At 36.2% G+C, this 20331-nt stretch overlaps 6 protein-coding genes across 11 annotated transcripts; 4 read left to right on the forward strand and 2 right to left on the reverse strand.

The window, feature by feature from the left end:
* The first annotated feature begins 118 nt into the window (after positions 1 to 118).
* Positions 119 to 5698, forward strand: LOC129580452 (uncharacterized). Its single transcript, XM_055470897.1, has 9 exons — positions 119 to 371; positions 3324 to 3500; positions 3644 to 3948; positions 4045 to 4095; positions 4162 to 4191; positions 4302 to 4461; positions 4601 to 4754; positions 4944 to 4988; positions 5257 to 5698. Exons 2-9 carry the CDS (start codon positions 3458 to 3460, stop codon positions 5471 to 5473), a joined length of 1005 nt encoding a protein of 334 aa, XP_055326872.1. The 5' UTR covers positions 119 to 371; positions 3324 to 3457; the 3' UTR covers positions 5474 to 5698.
* Positions 5699 to 5839: 141 nt separating this feature from the next.
* LOC129580451 (protein lin-9 homolog) lies at positions 5840 to 8833 on the reverse strand. The gene is made up of 4 exons (XM_055470895.1): positions 8554 to 8833; positions 7888 to 8323; positions 7578 to 7817; positions 5840 to 7433 (listed from the first exon to the last, which is right to left on the reverse strand). The coding sequence occupies exons 2-4, from the start codon at positions 8294 to 8296 to the stop codon at positions 6253 to 6255; spliced, it is 1830 nt and encodes a 609-aa protein (XP_055326870.1). The 5' UTR covers positions 8297 to 8323; positions 8554 to 8833; the 3' UTR covers positions 5840 to 6252.
* Positions 8834 to 8950: 117 nt separating this feature from the next.
* LOC129580454 (zinc metalloproteinase nas-14-like) lies at positions 8951 to 10776 on the reverse strand. The gene is made up of 4 exons (XM_055470899.1): positions 10465 to 10776; positions 9664 to 10370; positions 9399 to 9535; positions 8951 to 9325 (listed from the first exon to the last, which is right to left on the reverse strand). Exons 2-4 carry the CDS (start codon positions 10193 to 10195, stop codon positions 9239 to 9241), a joined length of 756 nt encoding a protein of 251 aa, XP_055326874.1. The 5' UTR covers positions 10196 to 10370; positions 10465 to 10776; the 3' UTR covers positions 8951 to 9238.
* Positions 10777 to 10792: 16 nt separating this feature from the next.
* LOC129580450 (long-chain-fatty-acid--CoA ligase 4-like) lies at positions 10793 to 15922 on the forward strand. Of its 5 annotated transcripts, none has more exons than XM_055470891.1 (11): positions 10793 to 10819; positions 12168 to 12338; positions 13059 to 13166; positions 13278 to 13975; positions 14098 to 14272; positions 14341 to 14480; positions 14576 to 14748; positions 14810 to 15014; positions 15076 to 15134; positions 15268 to 15540; positions 15640 to 15922. In XM_055470891.1, the coding sequence occupies exons 1-11, from the start codon at positions 10808 to 10810 to the stop codon at positions 15792 to 15794; spliced, it is 2169 nt and encodes a 722-aa protein (XP_055326866.1). In that variant the 5' UTR covers positions 10793 to 10807; the 3' UTR covers positions 15795 to 15922. The 5 variants fall into 5 exon arrangements, with proteins under 5 accessions (XP_055326866.1, XP_055326865.1, XP_055326869.1 ...); XM_055470890.1 differs by having other exon boundaries at positions 10813 to 10959; XM_055470894.1 differs by lacking the exon at positions 10793 to 10819 and adding an exon at positions 11105 to 11190.
* Positions 15923 to 16295: 373 nt separating this feature from the next.
* Positions 16296 to 18299, forward strand: LOC129580453 (uncharacterized). Of its 2 annotated transcripts, none has more exons than XM_055470898.1 (2): positions 16296 to 17804; positions 17899 to 18299. In XM_055470898.1, the coding sequence occupies exon 1, from the start codon at positions 17224 to 17226 to the stop codon at positions 17782 to 17784; it is 561 nt and encodes a 186-aa protein (XP_055326873.1). In that variant the 5' UTR covers positions 16296 to 17223; the 3' UTR covers positions 17785 to 17804; positions 17899 to 18299. The 2 variants fall into 2 exon arrangements, 1 of the variants encoding a protein (XP_055326873.1); XR_008689354.1 differs by having other exon boundaries at positions 16310 to 17804.
* A 455-nt stretch (positions 18300 to 18754) lies between these two features.
* LOC129576291 (uncharacterized) lies at positions 18755 to 20226 on the forward strand. Its single transcript, XM_055461117.1, has 3 exons — positions 18755 to 19128; positions 19241 to 19373; positions 19439 to 20226. The coding sequence occupies exons 1-3, from the start codon at positions 18912 to 18914 to the stop codon at positions 20031 to 20033; spliced, it is 945 nt and encodes a 314-aa protein (XP_055317092.1). The 5' UTR covers positions 18755 to 18911; the 3' UTR covers positions 20034 to 20226.
* Positions 20227 to 20331: the final 105 nt, after the last annotated feature.

Raw genomic sequence — 20331 nt, forward strand, 5'->3', positions numbered from 1 at the left:
CTCAAGCTTTTTTCATTAATGTTGGAAGTGAAAGAGGCCATGAACATGAATACTCTTTGAATACTGGACACCAATTTCACCAGCCTGATCAAATGTAGCGCGCATTTTGTTCAGTCCATTTCGAGCTATCGGAGAAGCAACACATGAATTTAGCAAAAATAAATAAATAAAAAAACTCGAATCACAAAAGATTAAACCAAAAAAAATTTGTTTGAAAAAAAATCGACAATCGACGACTTTTTGTGTGTAAGTGTAAACGATATCTTAAGTGAAAAATATTCCTTCGGCTTTTGCAGCTTATATCAATTTAAAGGACAAATCTCCGTTTTTATTCCCGAGCAAATACACTGCTCACTTCTGTTCTGCATCTGGTATGTAAAATTTAACGATTACAATTTAAACTTGAATTGAAATTAAACTTTGAATCGCCCAATTGCGATTTCAATTTCACCGTGAAAGTGATTAAAGAAAAGTGCATGAATGCATTGTTTCTTTTTTTCTTCTGCTCTTGACTCTTCGACATGATAATTTGTCGTACGTGAAAATCGGTGTTCAACAGATAGACTTTCCCCAGTTACATATATTGCGTGAACACACTTTCGAACCGTGTTATTAACGGTAGCTTATGAGTTGCATTGATAAGAATAAAGGCATAATCATAAAAGATTGACCATTTTTTCATTGTTGCACTAAAAAGTATTCATTACTTAATGGCTTATGACTCATTTAAATTTAACGACAGTGAAATTTGCGTAAAAATTGGACCATGTACAATATCCCACTGTAAAGCATGTCGTATACCGTATTCTTCAATTCAAATAAACACCGATAACGTTTCCCATTCACCATTTTCTAATGTTAACATTGGAGCTACTCGCGTTGAAGATTATTTGAAAAAGCAATGAATTAGCGTTGAACATCTTGATGCGTGGTCAATTTTTCGAATAAAATTCAATGGGTTTTGCAATGAATATCGACAAGAGATTTGATGTCCGGTATGGTTGAACGGTAGGCATTCAAATGACTATTATCATTCAAATTGGTTGATATAAAGAATATTTGAACGGTAGGGTTTATTTATCGTGCATAGTATGTGGATAGAAAGAGAAATTTCATTCCAAATTATTGTTATTGTTTCTTTGTTTTCGATCGAATGATGCAATAGAAAAAGTTTTCGGTAGGCTGTAATGATTTAATTTCACTTTCTCAGCTGTTAAATGTGGTTAATTTGATAGAAATTGCGATCGAAGAGCGGGATCGTGTGCACACGAATCAGTCATCAAAGCCTTAATAACGGCAGAGGCGCGGCGGTGCTGGTGTAACACCAATCGACGCGATAATATAGTGTCTATCATTTTCATGCATCATTTGTGATTTAAGTTGATTAAACTGCAACGCTAGCAATAATAATCGGGTAAATAATTGATTGGTAATGTGATGGTTTTTCATCGTTGTCCTCACTCGCTGACATCGAGTTCATCGTATCAAGACATAGGGTTTTTTTTTGTTTCTTTTGTCGCTGCACATCATCACTTAATTGAAACGAGAAAATTACCCATTGTTTTCGTTTAATGTCACGGTCGTTTCGTTGCAGTTTATTGCTTTTGGTGAACGACATTCTGTCTTCAGTATTATCTTCAATTTGCATCCTTCTTTTCTTCTTTTTCTTCTGCATTTCTATTGATACAATTCGGAAAGTCACTGCAATTATGGATGGTGCACAATAGAAATGTGCACAATGGAGTTAACTAACGAAATGGCTATTGAATAATTGCATTCAATGGAGAGATAGAAAAACAAAACTCCATTCGAGAGATAAGTGTGCAGATGAAGTAAACAAAAATCATTCGCGTTAGTCACATGGCAGTAAATGCTTTGGGATTGGTGAAATTTTCGATAGGCAAATATATGCAGCTCGTTGCTTTTCCGTCACCGATTGAAGTAAAGTACTTCCCACTTATGAAATTGAAAGTGCCATTGACATCCAATTCTGGCATTTAACTGTTGAAGTTACATTTTTTTGTTCGTTGCGTTTTAACCGTGATGCAAGTGGTCATAATGTGTTGCAGGCCGTTATCGAATTCGTGTGCTGCTGCTCAGTTTGGTGCGCAATGCAATCGTGCGATCAACGCGCACGCGTGCGACAACAAGATGCTAGTCAAGATCAACATATGTGCACACAAGACACATTCGATGTAATGAAAAGTGAAATTATTTTGTTTTATCAAGAGATATACCCAAGTGGCTGGGTTTTTTTCACTCTATCTTCTGTTTTACTTAAATATCCGGTTTTTTGTGTTGGTGCTTTCTTTGCATGCTATTCATTAAATCAACGTCAAAACCGCAATTTATGGAAACAAACAAAAAAAGAAACAAACGGCAAGCATCTTTGATGAGAGAACAAATCCGATGTTTTATTATTCATTTCTTCTATTCGATGGATTTGTTTTGCAATGAATAGAAAACCACAATGTCTCTCTCTTTCTCTACTTCTGTCTCTCTTTCACTATCCATCAATGGCTCTTCCGACCTCACATATTTTTTTATTGATATGTCGCATGATGAATGCAAAAGATAATAATGGAATTAGCGCAACATTGAAATGATAATCGATGAAAATTGGCCACGTGTTTTTTTCTTTCTTCTCTTTACTATAGCGTGTGTGCTTTCAATGAAGGATTAATTATTTTATGGTATTTAGCTTTGAAAAGCTTTTTCGTAAATCAATTGAATAGCACCTGCGACACGGTCGTCGAATTATGAGATTCACATTTTTCAGGGCAATGAAGCGTCAGACTTTACGCCTCATTCAAGCTGATAATCTGCCTTAAAACCCTACATTATTTGCTCATGACATGCAATATATGCCTACATAACATGCACTTTTATAATATTCAGCTCTTTTTTGACACAATCACTTTCTTCTCATTTGACTGGATAAATAATTTAGTGGTGATTTCATCGCGATGTATATTATTGCTTTTTCTTCATTGTAACAAACTAATTGAACATGGAAGTTCCATTAGACCAATAACAAGGAAACATGCAACGCTGTATTAAACAAACAATCGATTCAAACATGCTGAGCGGCGCGTGCAATTGAATTTCGTAGCACACACAAAAAAACTGAACCAATTGAACGTGAAGTATGAACGGTCTTCGATTAAATAAATGCACATTTTCATGCGAATTACAGCAGGGCGAAAGCAACGCTTAAATGCCGATTACCTCGTTTCGAACACGTGCTGTGCACTTTACCATAGAATCGATACACCATTTAATTTGCATTTTGCCTTACATTTTGCTTTTGTTTCATGCAATAGGTGAAGAAATTGGTTGAATTCGACCAGTAGCACAAAATCAACGCGAATCAACGAATTTGTTATTTGGTATCAGCCGCATCGATCCTAAAACGAGATTACGTCGAAAACATATACGAATTATCACCGAAACGAAAATGAAAGTACTAACCGCTGCTATCGTATTGTACTTGTGTTTGGGTAAGTTTGCCTAGTTATAATTTCCAGATGATAAACACGATTATCACACATCAACATCTTGCCTACTAAATTATAACCGTCATTAATTTTTAATTTTTAATTTTCAATTTTGATGCGGATCATTGTTTATGCAAACATGGTAGGCATTAGCGAAGCTCGTCGACATCCGAAAATTATTACATCAATACAGAATGCGAATCCACAATTGAAAAAGAAAGATTTCGAGTATAATGAGTATGAGTATCCAACTGGAAATGCACATCCAGTCGTTGAGGAGAGTGCTGAACACGATGAACGCGACCAAACCGACCACCATGAACACCATGAATCTTATTTGCATGCAAAACACATTTCATCATCGAAAAAGCCGGGCTATAGCGCCGGCAGTGGGCTGAGATCGATTGCGCAAGGTTCCGCTGATCAAGCCAGCTCAGCAGTTAGTAATCAGGTATGAATTTTTGCGAACGAAAAATAAAGCCATTTTTCTCATCGTTGGCGTTTACTTCCTTTTTGCAATGATATCAAACTTGTTTCAATTTCCTAGCATGCCGCAGCAAAGCAAGCAGCGTTCATTGCACAAAATACGCTCGCACAGGTATAGGAAACATATTAGATTTGGCTGTTAAAATTACGCTATCTAACATTTTTATGACTTTTACAGGCCGCATCACAAGCAGCCGCAACGGCACAGGTAATGAATTCGATACAGACTTAGATAAGATGCATTTTTATTCATAAATTACGTAGAGCGGAAAATGAGTTTTATTTACAACTGTCAATTTGAATTGGAATATCTAATAGGCAGCACTAGCGGGCAAACAAGTCTTATTACAAGGATTGGAACAGCAAAGTATCGAGGCTAGACAAGCATTGGAAAGTGAAATTCAACAACTGCAACAAGCTAAACGATCGGCCAAAGCAGCTCAACAAGCCGCGCAGCAAGCGTTAAATCATATTCAAGGTACGAACTTTTACTTTGAATAAAAAATAGGAGAAACTTTGGTGAAAATCAGAATTTTTTTGTCCAAAAAATAATGAATTTAAGTCAAGATTTGTTGCAATACTTTGTGCATCTTTTAATTTCATTCTGATTTTGCTAGTTTTAACTGCGGCATTGAATAACGCCCAGTCCTCTGCCGAACATGCCCAACAAAGTGCACAAGAAGCTGCCGGAGAGCTTGCATCTCAACAGTCCATGGTTGGATCAGCTAAACAGCGCGTTGAATTGGTTGAAGAGCAACTGCATGCCGCAAGGTAGGGCTTGAGTTTCTATTATAATTGTTAAGACTTGAACACATAAATTCAAATTGAAAACAGTTAAAAAGGGAAAATGGGTAAAATTGGATGAAGTGAAAGACATTTCAAGTTTGGAAGAATTTTTAATTCCTAAAGTTTACAATTAGCACTAAAAACCAGGTCTAACATTTGAATTTATTGTTTTAGAATTGACTTTGAGGCCACTCAACATGCGGCTACTTCAGCAGCAGCGTAAGTAGAATAAATTCGTATTCTGATAGCACTCAATTTATGTGAAAAGAAAGCAAAAATGAATGGTAAAATATCGTCTCGGCATTTCAGATGAACAAAATAGTTTTGAGTTCAATTTTCTACAAAATTTACAAATAATTTTTATTTTTTTCACAAACAAACGAGTTAGTTCAGAAATTAGGTAATGAATTGATATATTTTTTTAAGAAAAAACAAATCTATTTTTTTTTTCGTTGGATTGATTTGTATTTATCGTTAATTTTCACAGTTCAGCCCAACAAGCGCAGAATAATGCAGCTGCCGCCGCTGTTCATGCATCAATTCATTTGAAGGAAATTCCAGAAGAGTCTGTGCGTCACAATGACTATGCCACAAACCATAATTACAACGCTGGACCATCACCATCACCGACTCATCAAACCACCGGCAGCGGTGATCAATCTTCAGGATCACATGGCGATTTCGATTTTGCTGGCTACAAATAAGAAACGAAATCAAACTACCAAAAAGTCATTTAAACGATGAAAGATAAGTGCAATTCACACGAAACAGAAAATCAATCGAAAAAAAAATTATTTCAGTTCATTATTTTGGGCGATTCTCGTGCAAGAGAAAGGTTCGCTATATTTGATTGCATTATTTATTGGTTCCATTTAGCTTTAAACCTGAGTTATAAGGTATTTTGACGATTTAATGAATAGAACGAAAAACACACAAACGAAACAAAAGCAATTCACATCTGTATTATTCAAGTGCAATAAAATTTAATTTAGACTTTTAATTGTATTTCATTTCAATTAAGAATGAACAGTGAACAAACAAACAAAAAAATAAATAAAGAAGAGAATGTGTTTTGGTTTCTTTAAAAAAGAAAAGCAAAGGTGTTTATTTTTATTTGTAAATATTGGGTCAAGTTAATTTACATTCTATTCAGCTAATATTGGGTTAGTAATTCATTAAATTACGTTATGCATTGCAGTTGCATTTAAAGAGAAAAAAAAAGATTTATTTGTTTTTTTTCTTAAATTTACTGTTTAAATCCAAACACGAAAAGAAAAAAAAGAAACGATTTTTTTCTCTATTTGATACACTTAACCAATCAAGGAATTTATTTCGAATCGAGGGTTGATTCAGACGATGAAAAAAAAACCAACGAAAATTGCTTATATATCTAATACAATAAGCGGAAGAAAAGTGAAACTCGGGCATCAGCATACGCCGAAGGAGCGTAATACACACACATTCACACACTCACATGCCGTTTTCAGTGTTGCGCTAAACTCTTTTCCAAATGCCGAATGTGAGCATGTACGTTTGCATGAAATGAATCGATATTCTCGGAATCCAATTTGTTTTTCGCTTCTTCCAAAACACCTTCCAATACTTTTGAGATGTGATAGTTTGGGTCGGTTGACAGTAAATGCGATGCGACATACATAATCATCGATAGATCATTGATCAAAACCATCACACTCGAATCGCTGTCGATTAATGATGATTGTAAGTTCTTCTGTACGGTGTCTTTGCCGAGCTCTCGACATTTTTCACGTAAATAGCTTGGTTCAAGCATTGCAACGGTGCGAGAATCTTTGGCCAAATCACGGATGTACGTTTGAACCTCGGACAAATATTTCTGATTGTCTTTGTTCAGCTTTTCCATTCCGATGACAATGCTGGCGTATCGTTGTTGATAGTCCTCTGGGAACGGTTCATTGTATGATTTGTATGTTTCGGCCTCCGTGTTCATACTCTTTAAACGTGTCAATTTCATTTGTTTGGCTGCAAGCGTTTTGCGTGCACGCACAATCAATTCAAGCAAACGCAATTGAAAACCACCAATCGACTCTTTGGGGAACACATAGTTTTTCAATTTCAACTGTGCATCGAAGCCAATGCTATTGATACCGCCCAGTAGTGGATCACTTCGATTCAGCTTATTTACGATGGCCAATGGGGATGGCACATAGCATAGACCATTGATTTTCTGTCGGAAATTCTGTGTTATGTTGCTCACTGGGATTGTTTCGATCGGTTCGTTCACCAGGATTTCATAGTCGGGCACCGAGTGTGTGCCCAAACCGGCACGATCGAATGTGACACGATACTCACTTGACATCGAATAGATTGCCTCAATGGTTCCGGTGAAGATGCCATCTTGAGGTTGACGTAGCCGAGCCGTGACTTTTGTTCCAATCGATAGGGAGAGTGGTATTTCTTTCGGAAGATCACGAACAAATGAAATATCTCCGGATTTTCGGCTTTGCAACAAACGAATCTTTTGTCTTCGGCGCTCGAGCTCACGACGCTCTTCATCGAAAAATGATTGTGAACAACGTCTTGGCTTGCCCATCAATCGGCGCACCTTTGACCATTCAGTTCGACTCAACTGATTCGTTTTCAATTGAGGAAATGACTCTCGCAAACATGCTTGGAAATCGTTTTCGCCTAGAAAAAACATCGAGAAGAAAATAAATTAGTTTTCAGATGAATCGGAAATGATAAAACTAATTGACGAAAAAAAGATGGAGAAGACGATAAGAAGAAAGCGAAGAAATGTGAAATAGTGAAAACAAAGATAACAACTCTTACCCAATAGCAATGGCTTATCGATGTAACTATAAAACCACTCATAACTGACCCATTTATGCGCTTTTGGCAATTTCAATAGGTTTCTCAAGCGTAAACCAATCCGTTGGCTAATTGCACGATCAATAGCACTGATGGCAGATGATGGTGAGCTTGGCACCGGAGCGCTGATATTTTGTGGGACCGATTTCGATGTGGATGCTTTCGATGCACTTGGCAGTTGTGGCGACGAAATATTATTATCTGCAAATCATGAAATTCAATTCATTAATATGGTTGTGGTTGTTGGTGTAATAATGTCCACTGTACATACCCTTGAATTTCGGTGTTTTCTTCAAATCACTCAAAAGTGATGGTTTCGATGCCGACGATGGGCTTTTCAAATACTTTGACACGGTTCCTTTGCGTTTTTTTAAATGTTTGCTTGGTGAATGCAACGGCAATTTGATGGGTGTTTTGAGTGGTGTCGATTTAGCACTCTTTTTTGTCGGCGATTGACGTAACGACTTTGGGTCATTAACGATGTCATCGTCAAAAAATAATTTATTACGTTTTCGAATACGAGCCGGCATTCCACGTGCATTTAAAACTTGAATGGGTTGCGCTGGTTTTTCACGCTGTGGCAATGCGGTACCAACGCGAAACAATCCCAAAGCAGCTGGCCCAAAGGCTGGCGGTTCAACGTCATCGTCGAACGAATCGTCCCTATCTCGGTTAGACATTTTTGCTGTCCAAAATGCTCATACAATCTAAAAACGAAGAAAAACACCAAAATTAACACAAAAATTCACGATTTAATTTCAATATACGTTCTAAATAACCGCATTCATTGTGATTTCAACATAAATATTTTCCTTCCACGGTCATCGATACTGTCACATTCATTTGATATGTTTCTAACGTTGACAATTCATTTACTGTACAATACTGTGACTGTTGACAAAAGTTCTTTTAATTTTTTTTTAATGCACAAATTTACCTTAGAAACACTTCACACTGTTGCCAATGGCCACAAATCAATTTGCCCAATGCGTTTACCAATGAATATTTTGGAAATTTTTTGATAAATTTTATTTTAAATGCGGAATTTTTTATTTTCACATTAGCGAAGCGGAAAAAATGAAGCTCTAATCAACTTGTGAGCGACAACAACAAACAATCAAAAGTAATTCGCCGCGTTGTACGAATAGCGGCAACTTCACACGTATTCAATTCGCCACCATTTTGGACGGGTTTGACATTTCATCGTCAGATGGGTTCAAAGCAATTGGCGCGACAGTGTATTTTCGACGTAATTACACTTTTCTTTGTTCGGATAATTTCGGTGGAAACACGTTGTTTTATGCAAATTATCAACTGATTAAAATACACACTCATTCAATGGTAATGAACCTCATTTTTTATTCAGATCACGGAAAATGCATTTTTTTGGTATCAAATTCAAATGAAACATTGGCGCTTTGACTACTACATAGATAATACATTCTATGGTATGTATACGTATACAAAATATATATCTTCTTATATGCAATGTGCAAGGCGTAACGCACGTTGTTTAGTATTGGTTATCTTTGTGCCGGCATCGCTTGACGATTGTATTTTGCGGATTAATTACATAATACAATGCAAGTCATGTTTTTTTCAAAATTTTTTGTTTGAAAATTTCATCGGCAATCGTACATTCGTCGAACTTTTTCAAGATCATATCTACTCGGGCCGTTGATTTGGCCTAGTTTACGATTCGGATCGTTCTAAAAATGAAAAAAAAGAGGAAAAAAATTTGAAACTGTAGTGGTACACGGAGAAACCATATGGAAAAAATACTTTTGCAACAATGGTGACATTTGTTCCCGGTTTGGCGAATGCGTTATTTGGATAATGCATCAGACTGTCATAGTCGTATGGCAAATTGAATGTTTCCACTAAATCACTATCCTTTTTTGCGAAGTTGTGTTGATGATCTTCCCATCATAAAAAAATGATGACCAATGTAATAAAAGTCAAGTGAATGATAATTTATGCGATTGAATAATTGGAAAAATTAATTGCGAATGTGAATTTTGTATTAAAAAAAGCAAAAACAAATTACTCGGTTGAATGTTATCGAAGATGATGTCGACGTATTCATCACGGTCAGGTCTTGATTGCTCATGCCACAGTCCCATAATGTGCAACAGTTCATGTTGAATGGCTCCGGGTGAACTTAAACATTTCTCGGAAAGAAATACATCAATCGGATTGGATTGTTCGCCTTTGTAGCCAACTAATGTGCCGCAACCCGAATCGGATTTCTTGAATTGTATATACTCTGTTTGATTGCTACGTTTAAATAGGAATTTTATGCATGTCTCTTTGCGAAATACTTCCATGGCATGCAAAATGCACGCTCTGTCCTTTTCAATATAGTTCTCATCGAATCGATATGGGATTATACCGTGTGGCCACTTACTTGCAGCCGATTTCATTGCATTTCGATCATTTTCACGTTCATCGCCCAATGTAAACTCATTTTCGAAATAGTCACGCTCCGTTTGGCTGCTACGTCCGCTAAAGTCCGTTTGACTGTCACTGGCGCTCACAATCGCACTCAGAACAAACAAGCAAATAAACACTTGGAACATTTTTCACGTCGAAACGGAAACAAAAACGTTGCACTCGAAAACATGTACTAACGAACTTTGGTGCGTGAGGCTCGAATTTATAGGGAATTCCCAAATTTTTATCATCAGGCCATTTCCTGAGTAGGTTGTGACTAGAATATTGATGAAAGACATCAACCAAATAGACTGTTTTAACCTAAATCGAATAGGTATTAGATAGTCATTTTACTATTTTCGCGCTTTTAATTCAAACTCCCATTCAATTGACTTGTTATGTTTGTTAAACATACTCAAATTACAATGTGCAGTGAATTCTCGACATGAGTCTCGTGTTTTGTTCTAAATTTAAAAAAAATTCCTTAGAACATCAGCTGTTTGATTACCGAGTTGAACGATTTCTAAATAATTTGTTCCAAAAATAGCCCATTGCAATGATGACAAAGAGAAATGTCATACGATGCGGATATTTCCGAAATCATCGTTACGTTGCATTTGACGTGTAAAACATTTATAGTATATCAGACGCACAGTTATTCGCAGAACGTATGGGTGTTTACAAAACGTTGGTATCAGCTGTTTTCCCTAAAAAAAAAACACAATTCGTAGTCGCTGCGTGAGCAAAGCTCATGTAAGATGCTACATATGGTATGACGTTTCATTCGTCTCAACCTTCGTATTGTGATTCTCATTCTCAACACCTTGTGTATGTTTTCGTGATGTAATCAGTTCATTCCATCGGTCATAGTGAATTGAATCAAATGGCTAAAGTCCGCTACGTAATCTCAGTTAGTTTCATTTATTCGCTGAATGAGCACGTTTCTGTTTGTTCAGTTAAAAACCAACAATTCTTAGGAACAATTTTATTAAGTTCGAACTTTGATTTGGAGTTTCATTTTCTTGACGTTTTATTAAAGAGTCGCTTGAATTCTATGCGATAAGATAAATTGATTGATGAGTAAAAAAAATCGGGTTCCGATCAAAATTGAAAGCATTTGAAGTGTAAGATTTAATTAAAAGTAATTTTTCACTAGAAATCTTATAATTGATAACATTGAAAGTAAATGATCGCGCTAGATAATAACAATTGCGTAAAGTTTGCTCAGTTATACGCTTAATTTAACGTTAACTACTGGTGGACAAGATTGAATTTTCGTGTATAATTCTATAAATAAAAAATTGACGGTTATGAAGGTGAAATTATTTGGAGACCACTTGTTGTATACAAACAGTTGATTCAATTGAAACAAAACGGAGAGAGAGAGAACATTCTTAGACCAATACAGACACATACGTACGCACTTCCAATGTCACTGATTCATGTATCCATACACAATTACGTCGTAAAAAACTGTGGAATACAACGAATGGGAAAGTCCGTGAAATGACCACACTCAGAATATGACTGGCACTTGCGAAATTGTAGCAAACGTTCTGTGTGAGCAAGAGCAAGAGAGGGATAAATAAAAATGTGCGTGTAACCACTACATACGTGCAACATCTAATAATTAAATCATCATCTAATTATACGAATCGTTTACGATTCAGAATAATGTTTTTGTATCGTGTCTGTCTGTGTTTGTTTTGAAGTTTCCGTCTCTGTGTTCAATTCGTTCTGGTGGTGTACATTACAACACATCGAATTAAGCATGTTTCACTCTATCATACTCTCTGTGCGCTTGTATTATCTTATTTTGCTCAGTACAAATGTACGCTTCAAATCAACAGTCGCCTGACAGTACCTGGTGATTTCGATGTTTCAAACTCAATCAGTCTGTGAGTGTCACCAAATCAAGAGTGTTTGATATAAAAGAACACAACACTATCAGCTTCATTTCATTCAATTTTTCTCGTCTATTGAATACGTGTACTGATTTACTTTTTTCGCCGATAAATTATTAGCAATTTATAAATTATTCAATTAAGTTTTGACAATTTTTTCGTTCAATTCATCGATTTTCATTTTGAATAATTTTTTTTAAATCGTTTTTCAAAGCATAATATTTGCCACAAAAATACATTGAATTGCGACATGGATAGTTCTTGGGTACAAACGGCAATCAATGCGATTCGTGTTGTCAGTTTTGTCTGCGATGTAATCACATTTCCTGTGTATTTAGTGGTACAGCAACCATGGAAACGACGACAATTATCAAAACGAGTCCGAGTAAGTATTTTTTTTTCTCTGATTTTTTCATTGAAACATTATTTCTTTTCAAAAGTCACTCCGTCGAGATGTCAAAGTTTAGCGTTTATTTTTACTGATGGGACTCAATTATTGTGTAATAATGATGTGAAAAAATGATAATAATGAAGAATTAAAAAAAATCTATGTGTGCCGTACAAGATGGGCTTAGTTGAATATATTTTTAATGTTCGCTGAGTTCAGAGTCCGTTTCTTATCAGATGTAATTGCTGACAATATCAAAATCATTCTAATCGAAATAGTCTAAGTGAACAGTTTTGATTAACGTTTCCATACTGATGTCTAATAAAAAAATAGAGGCAATTACTTGGTTGAGCTGAGTCCCTTGGATTTTTATTAAATTACTAAATTGAATAGTACCAATAGAATATAAACAAATGATACATTGAAGATAATGACTTAGCGATTCAATGTTTGAGAAGGAATAAAAATTAAAATGTGAACAAGTTCCGTTTGGTACGAATCGAAATTTGTTCGCTTACTAGAACTACGATTTCGATTAAGTGTTTATACTTGAACAAATAAATGTCCATCGAAACCAGTTAATTGCTATTACGTTAAACATTAGAAAATGATGGCCGACGACTTAACAACTGCCTCCCATTTAATTTGTTACACTATGTGCTAAACCTGGGAATAATTACATTTCTATTTTTTTTTTCATTCCGTTTCTGTAAATAGGCAAAACCAATTTCGGCTGATGATAAAGAAATTACGTATCGTTCCGTTGAGCCGTTCAGTGCGACACACGTGAAAATGGTGCAAGCAAATGTGGATACAATGGAAAAGGTAGTTATCAGTAAAACTGGTTTAAACGATTTTTATGGCCTTAAAACTCCGTTTATTTCTTCGTTCGTGGAAATTTAACATCTTAACTTTCGTATCATTTTCTACGATTAGATGCTAACCTATGCTGCAAACACTCATACTAGCAAAAGGTGTTTGGGCACACGGAAAATTCTGAGCGAAGAAGATGAAATCCAACCAAACGGTCGTGTATTCAAAAAGTACAACATGGGTGATTATGAATGGCGTACGTTTGCCGAGGTCGAAAAGTCAACCGTTAATTTTGGACGTGGTTTGCGCGAATTGGGTCAAGTGGCGTACAAAAATATCGTCATCTTCGCTGAAAGCAGAGCCGAATGGATGATCGCCGCACATGGATGCTTCAAACAGAATTTCCCCATTGTCACCATTTATGCGACGCTCGGCGAAGAGGGTGTCATTCATGGTATCAACGAAACGGACGCCACCATTGTTATTACCAGCCATGAATTGTTGCCAAAATTCAAATCTTTGTTGCCACAACTGCCAAATGTTCAATCGGTCATTTATATGGAAGATCAATTGCACGAAACTAAAACCGATGGATTCAAAGAGGGTGTTCGTATTTTGCCATTCGATGAAGTTATTAAGTTAGGCAGCACAAGCAGTGCTGTGGCTGCTCCACCGTGCGCCGAAGACATTGCCATTATAATGTACACCTCAGGATCGACTGGAACACCCAAAGGAGTTTTGCTAACGCATAAAAATTGCATTGCAACACTTAAAGCCTTCTCAGATGCTTTGGAAGTATATCCAGATGATGTTCTTCTTGGGTGAGTGCGGACGAACATGGAAAATGATTGAAATTAATCAATTCAATAGGACCAATAATAACTGATTCAATTATTTGGAGAAAAAAAACGTCAATTAATTTTTTTGGCTTGTTTTGTTACAGATTCTTGCCATTGGCTCACGTTCTTGAATTACTTGCCGAGAGTTTGTGTCTTTTAGCTGGTGTACCAATTGGTTATTCCACACCAACTACACTCACCGATATCAGCAGCAAAATTAAACAGGGTTCCAAAGGAGATGCATCAGTATTAAAACCAACTGCGATGACCACTGTGCCGGTTAGTGTTTCATTTGCAAATGTTTTCCATTTTGATCAGTTATTTAATTTGCGCCTTTCTTTCGATAGCTCATTCTGGACAGAATAACCAAGGGAATCAACGATCAAGTTGAGAAAGGAACGCCATTCCAAAAAGCATTCTTCAAATTTGCGTATGACTATAAGAAGAAATGGGTACGCAGAGGCTATGAAACACCAATTTTAAACAAGTAAGCTACATGGGAAAATATGTCACTCAACAAATTCATTTTATTCAAAGCGGATTTGATGAATTTAAGGAATGAATGATTTTTTTCTGTCGTAGATTTGTGTTTAGTAAAATTTCAAAAATGGTCGGTGGTCGTGTTCGATTGATGTTGGCCGGTGGCGCTCCATTATCGCCCGAAACCCATGAACAAGCCAAATTGTGCCTGTGCACCGATGTCGTTCAAGGCTATGGCTTAACGGAAACAACATCAGGAGCAACTGTCATGGATCGTGAGTTAAAATATACATTTTAAAACAACAATTTGTTAATCTTCCAATTTAATTGAAACAGCTATGGATTTATCATTGGGACGGGTTGGAGCCCCAACAACAATCTGTGATATTCGTCTGGTTTCGTGGGAAGAAGGAAACTATCGTGTTACTAACAAACCACATCCACAAGGAGAAATAATCATTGGCGGTGATTGTGTGTCACGAGGTTACTTCAAACTTGAAGATAAAACTGCTGAAGAGTTCTTTGATGAAGATGGCAGAAGGTAGTTTGGCACATGTTTCACATCATTTGATACTTTATTAATTTTTTGCATTTTTACTTAGGTGGTTCAAAACCGGAGATATTGGAGAATTCCATGAAGATGGTGTGCTTAAAATTATCGGTATGTATTGAACGCTTAGAAGCAAGAAGGGCAGATTATCACACAACTTTGCTCGAGTCTAATGTTTTTTTTTTTCAAACCTAAGTTGCTCTTACGTCTCATGCTCAATCTTTGTTGTTATTTTTCATTCCAGATCGTAAGAAAGATTTGGTCAAACTGCAGGCAGGTGAATACGTTTCATTGGGTAAAGTTGAGTCCGAATTGAAGACTTGCCCAGTTGTCGACAACATTTGCGTGTACGGAGAATCATCGAAACATTTCGTTATTGCATTAGTTGTGCCAAACCAAAAACACTTGAAGGATCTAGCACTATCGCTAGGTATTTCAGATACATTCGAAAACCTGTGCTCGTTGCCGGCTCTGGAGAAAGCTGTTGTCAAGTTATTAGAAGATCATGGACGTAAATGTAAGCATTGGGAATAGTATAGCAGAGATCAAAAACTAACAGATCAAGAACAAAACTCTTATAACAACGATTTTTTTTTGTCTCTTTTCATTCTTGCAGGCAAATTGCAAAAGTTCGAAGTTCCAGCCGCTGTAAAATTGTGCAAAGAAGTGTGGACACCCGATTTGGGTCTCGTTACAGCCGCATTCAAACTTAAGCGGAAAGATATTCAAGATCGTTATCAAGCGGATATTAACCGAATGTATGGGAAATAAAATAGCCACAACTTCCAATTTTAAATTATACATTAGATAAATTTATATACATATTGCAAATGTAAATAGTTTTACCTATTTTCAAATAATAAAATTGAAACTATTTTTTCTAATTTATAAATTATAAATAAGACTATAGTCTTGATTATTTTCTTAGATTCACAAGTCTGTATACAAAAACCATATCAAAACCAATGAAGGTTTATTCGCTAATTTATGTGAGTAAAATCAAAATAAATGATTTAGAAAGCAGTTACTTCTTCAAGTAATCCTAAGTTGCATAAATTTTGTAATAATTTCCATGCAACTTTGGTGGTCGTACGAATAACGTACAAACACGAACGATTGTTATCGTATGGGCAATATTCAAATTCGCTCTTATTGGAATAATATTGTGTATTATTCCAGTCAAACTGGAATGAGCGACGAGCGCGCCAATTCTTCTTCCAATAGTGAGTGATTTCGTTGTATGTGTGACTGTGACTGGAATGTTTGACATTTGAATATAGACCGAAATGACGCAGTAAAGAAAAACGTTTGAATACTTGCTGTCAAAATGAAGCCGAAGTTGCCTTGTTGTGAAATTAATAAAAACTATCCCAGTATTTCGAAGCCAACTATTCCAAAATTGTTCCCAGAGAAAACTGTGGAATGTGATCATTGTCAGTGCGTATTTGAAAAGAAGGAACAATTAGATGACCCCATTCGTGAAATACACGAAGTACAATTCTCCGGCAAACGAAAATTGGGGTGCTGTGAGCGAAACGAAAACAAACGATCGAGAAAGGAGCATCGTCCTACAGCACACCGTGGATGGAAAATAAGCAACAAACAATTGAAAAAGGAGCAACGTCATCACGAATGCTACTATTGTGAATGTGAGTTCCAGAAGAAACATGAATTGAAGAATGATATGAGGAATGTTCATCAATGCAAAACATGTGGCCAAATTGTGTTAACCGAGGAGATTCGAGCCCAACACCAAATCAAGCACGAAGAAGAACAACGCAAAAAACAAGAATTGGAGAACAAGCAGAAGGAAAGAGACGAGGATCTTGTGCTCAATTATTTGCTGAAAAACAAAATTGATGAATACCAACCCGATCCTGACTACGAGCCTGACTACGACATCATTTTTCATACTTATGGTAAACGCATGGGAAAAGAACAATTGTTGAAATTTGTGAAAAAATTTGAGCATGCAAATCCACTCTGTCATTATGAAGATTACACCTTTACATTCGATCAAATAATCTACTTATTGGAAAATGGTGGAGTGAGCGTTGAAGATGTTGCTGGATTAATAGACTATTTGACATATTCATTGGGCGATGATAAAATTACGTCGGAGTTGGTTGCTTACTTTTTGAACAAAGGCTAAGAAATCAAACGCGAATGGGTTGCTAAAGCAATCAAAGACGACGCACTGATGGAACGCATAAAAGAGAAATACACATACACATTTGACGAAGTATATAAGGCACGTGAAGAAGATTCGTTTTTCGATTCAAGAGCTCGTGATGAATTCTACGTGCAGGTTCATAAACATTTTCCCGATCCTGATTTTGAAGACCCGTTTGCCGATCCGTTCATCGATTTTGAACGTGTTTCAACCGAACATGTCCATGATCATCTGCAGAACCGTTATTTTTATGATGAAGAGGATGATGACTTATCCATTGTTATCGGTTGGGGAGACGAGCGGCAGGATATTTCATTGGGTAGCTGTGAAGGATTGTTGAACATGAACTTACAAGATTTGATAGAACGATACAACAAAGCAACAGCGGAATACGACAAAGCAAATGATACAGTCAGCGAGCTGTTCAAGAAACGTGAAGAGGAACTTGACGCTGCATCAACAGAGAAGGAAAGAGAGGATATAAGAGATCACTACTACTATGAAATTTATAAAGATGGAGCTCTGTCGGAACGGAATCACATAGCGAATGAGGTGTCGAAGCTGTATTTCGTCATTGCACAGAAGTGAATTACAACATTTTTTTATTGGTGAGTTTCAAACATCGTCCCTCTTTTTCATTTCTCATTTGTTTTTAGAAATGTTATCAATTAATTCCTTATCGTTGGCCATTTACATTTTCAGAAGCCCGAAACCACCCAAGAAACACAATGGCGCAAAAGGAGAGATAGATTTTTGGTTGGTTCGCAAATCGATGCCGTATTAGTTTTAGTACATCCCACAATAGATTAAAAAACCGATTGTTCCGCCTGAATCTGAATGCAAAGGAAATGGAGCAAAACCGCTTGGATTCTTCTCTAACGAAATGATAGCTCAAAATCGTTTCTCTTTTCTTTTGGCCATAAAACTACCAATCTAAACGATCATAGATTTAGTATTCGGTATTCATTATTCTTTATATTTACTTTCTAAGATTACAGGTCCATACACAAAAAATATACTTAAACCGATAAAGTCTTACTCGTGATGTAAAACCAAAAATGATTAAATGAAATAAATAATTGAGAAAAGGATGTCTCTACAAACTGTTGTTCCTATTCCTATATATGTTAGTCCAAAAACACATTCTTTCGCAATATTTCCCGTGCAACTTCGATGTTTTAGGCTACAGATTTATTGGTTGTTTTCGATTGAATCGTCTATCATGTCTCGCATCTTACAATGGAATTCTGAATTCAATCAAAATTGTGTCAATATCAAGGTAACTATTATTCATAAAATGAAACCCAACTGCATGAATACCAACGAAAAACAACTACAATTGGAGTAAGCATCGTCATTCCATATTAACTAGCATATTGAAGAGTGTTGAATAAGCTGATTGCAAACGGTTGATACATGCAACTTCTTATTCTGGTTCACTTCTATTCATTACAATTTTTTCAAATATAGATGGAAAAATATCATGAATGTAAACATTGTTATATAATGTGTTGTTTTCAATCTTGGTTCGTTTTGACGTTTAACTGTGAGTGCCTTACAGTGACAGAATCTGACGTTGAATCACTGTGTTTATATTGCAAAATTCATTGATCATCAGCGAATTTGCGAAACGTTTCATTTTAACGTCTTCTTTTTTACAAATTTATAGATTTATTTATTCATTTCAAAAACAATTCAAGACAGAAGAATAAGTTATGCCACAACAATTGAGTTCGTCAGAAAAAACACCGATCGCTACATTGCATGAATTTTGTATGCAAAACGAGGAGATTTTGATGTTTGATGAAAATGTGCCACATGCCACCGATCCCAAAATGTTCTCTTGCGTTGCAACTGCATTCGATTTGTCTGCCATCGGATCGGGTCGATCGAAAAAAGTAGCCCGACATGAAGCTTGCGCAGAACTGATTGGTAATTACTTTTAGAAATACGAATAAAAACCTGAAGTTTTTTTTAGGTTTGAATTTAGAAAATGAATTTGCAATTGTTTTCATTATTTCGCAACATACGATTTCGATTGCAGCTCAACTGGCAAGTCTGGATCGATTCAAACAGAATTTTCAAAAGTTACCCGTAACACCGCGACCAACATTCGATACTGATGCCGTTATGGCTCTACGTAACATCTGCGTGCAGCGCAATTGGCCATTTCCGACGTATGATTTATTAAGATTGATTCAAATTTCCAATGGATTTTCACACTGAAGTTTCCTTTTTTTAGATTTGAACTAATGCAATCTTATGGTCAGCCCCATGTGCCGATGTTTACTTACGTGTGCCAAATGGCAAGTATCAAACGTACCGGTGTCGCTTCAAAGAAAAGTGGGGCTAAACAAATTGCTATTCGTGCAGTGATTGACGTCGTTCAGAATTTTGAACAAAACGAAGAACGAATACAAATCGCCACCATTGATGCTAAACAAAGTGAAGAACAGAAGCAAACGGGTACTATTGATGCCGAACCATTGCTCACATTTAGAGAACTCATAAAGTCGCGAAAAAAACTATGGACGCCACGAGTAAGCGATCGACAAAACTATTTTCTTCAGCTGCCAAAAAAGGATCGCAATGAAGCTGAACAGATTTTGATGGACAATTCATCTGCTACCCATGGCACCAGCAAAAACCAGGTTGACCTGACATGTGCTGCTCTAAAACTTAAATACAATGTCATCGATATTCCCAACCATCAACAAGAGTGCAAAGTTTTCTATCTACGTGGCAATCATGACTGTGTTATTGCTGCCAAAGAAGAAGACTTGTACGACCGTGTCATCGCTCACTTCAAAACGATTCTAAACCTTCAGAAATTTTGAATAATTTTTTCATCGACAATTTATCCACTTTAGTTAACTATAAGCCTCTGACTGAAATCTACTTTTTCAAATGCTGATATTGAAATATATTTAGATTAGTTCAAGACATTACCATACATTAGGAATTAAATTCACGAGACTTCCTACCAATTCATTCTTTTGTGGAATTTCGGAGCAATAAATAACTTGAACATAGCCATAACGCATAGTTTCACACAAATCAAGTTTTTTTAAATTCCAAACAAAATTTCTTTTACACGAGGGATGGTTCATCATAAACGGGTCAATAACATACAAA

The sequence above is a fragment of the Sitodiplosis mosellana genome, unplaced genomic scaffold, assembly GCF_009176505.1.
Source record: "Sitodiplosis mosellana isolate CC-2019 unplaced genomic scaffold, AAFC_SMos_1.0 Smas_scaffold_1, whole genome shotgun sequence".
NCBI classification, from domain to species: Eukaryota; Metazoa; Arthropoda; class Insecta; order Diptera; family Cecidomyiidae; genus Sitodiplosis; species Sitodiplosis mosellana.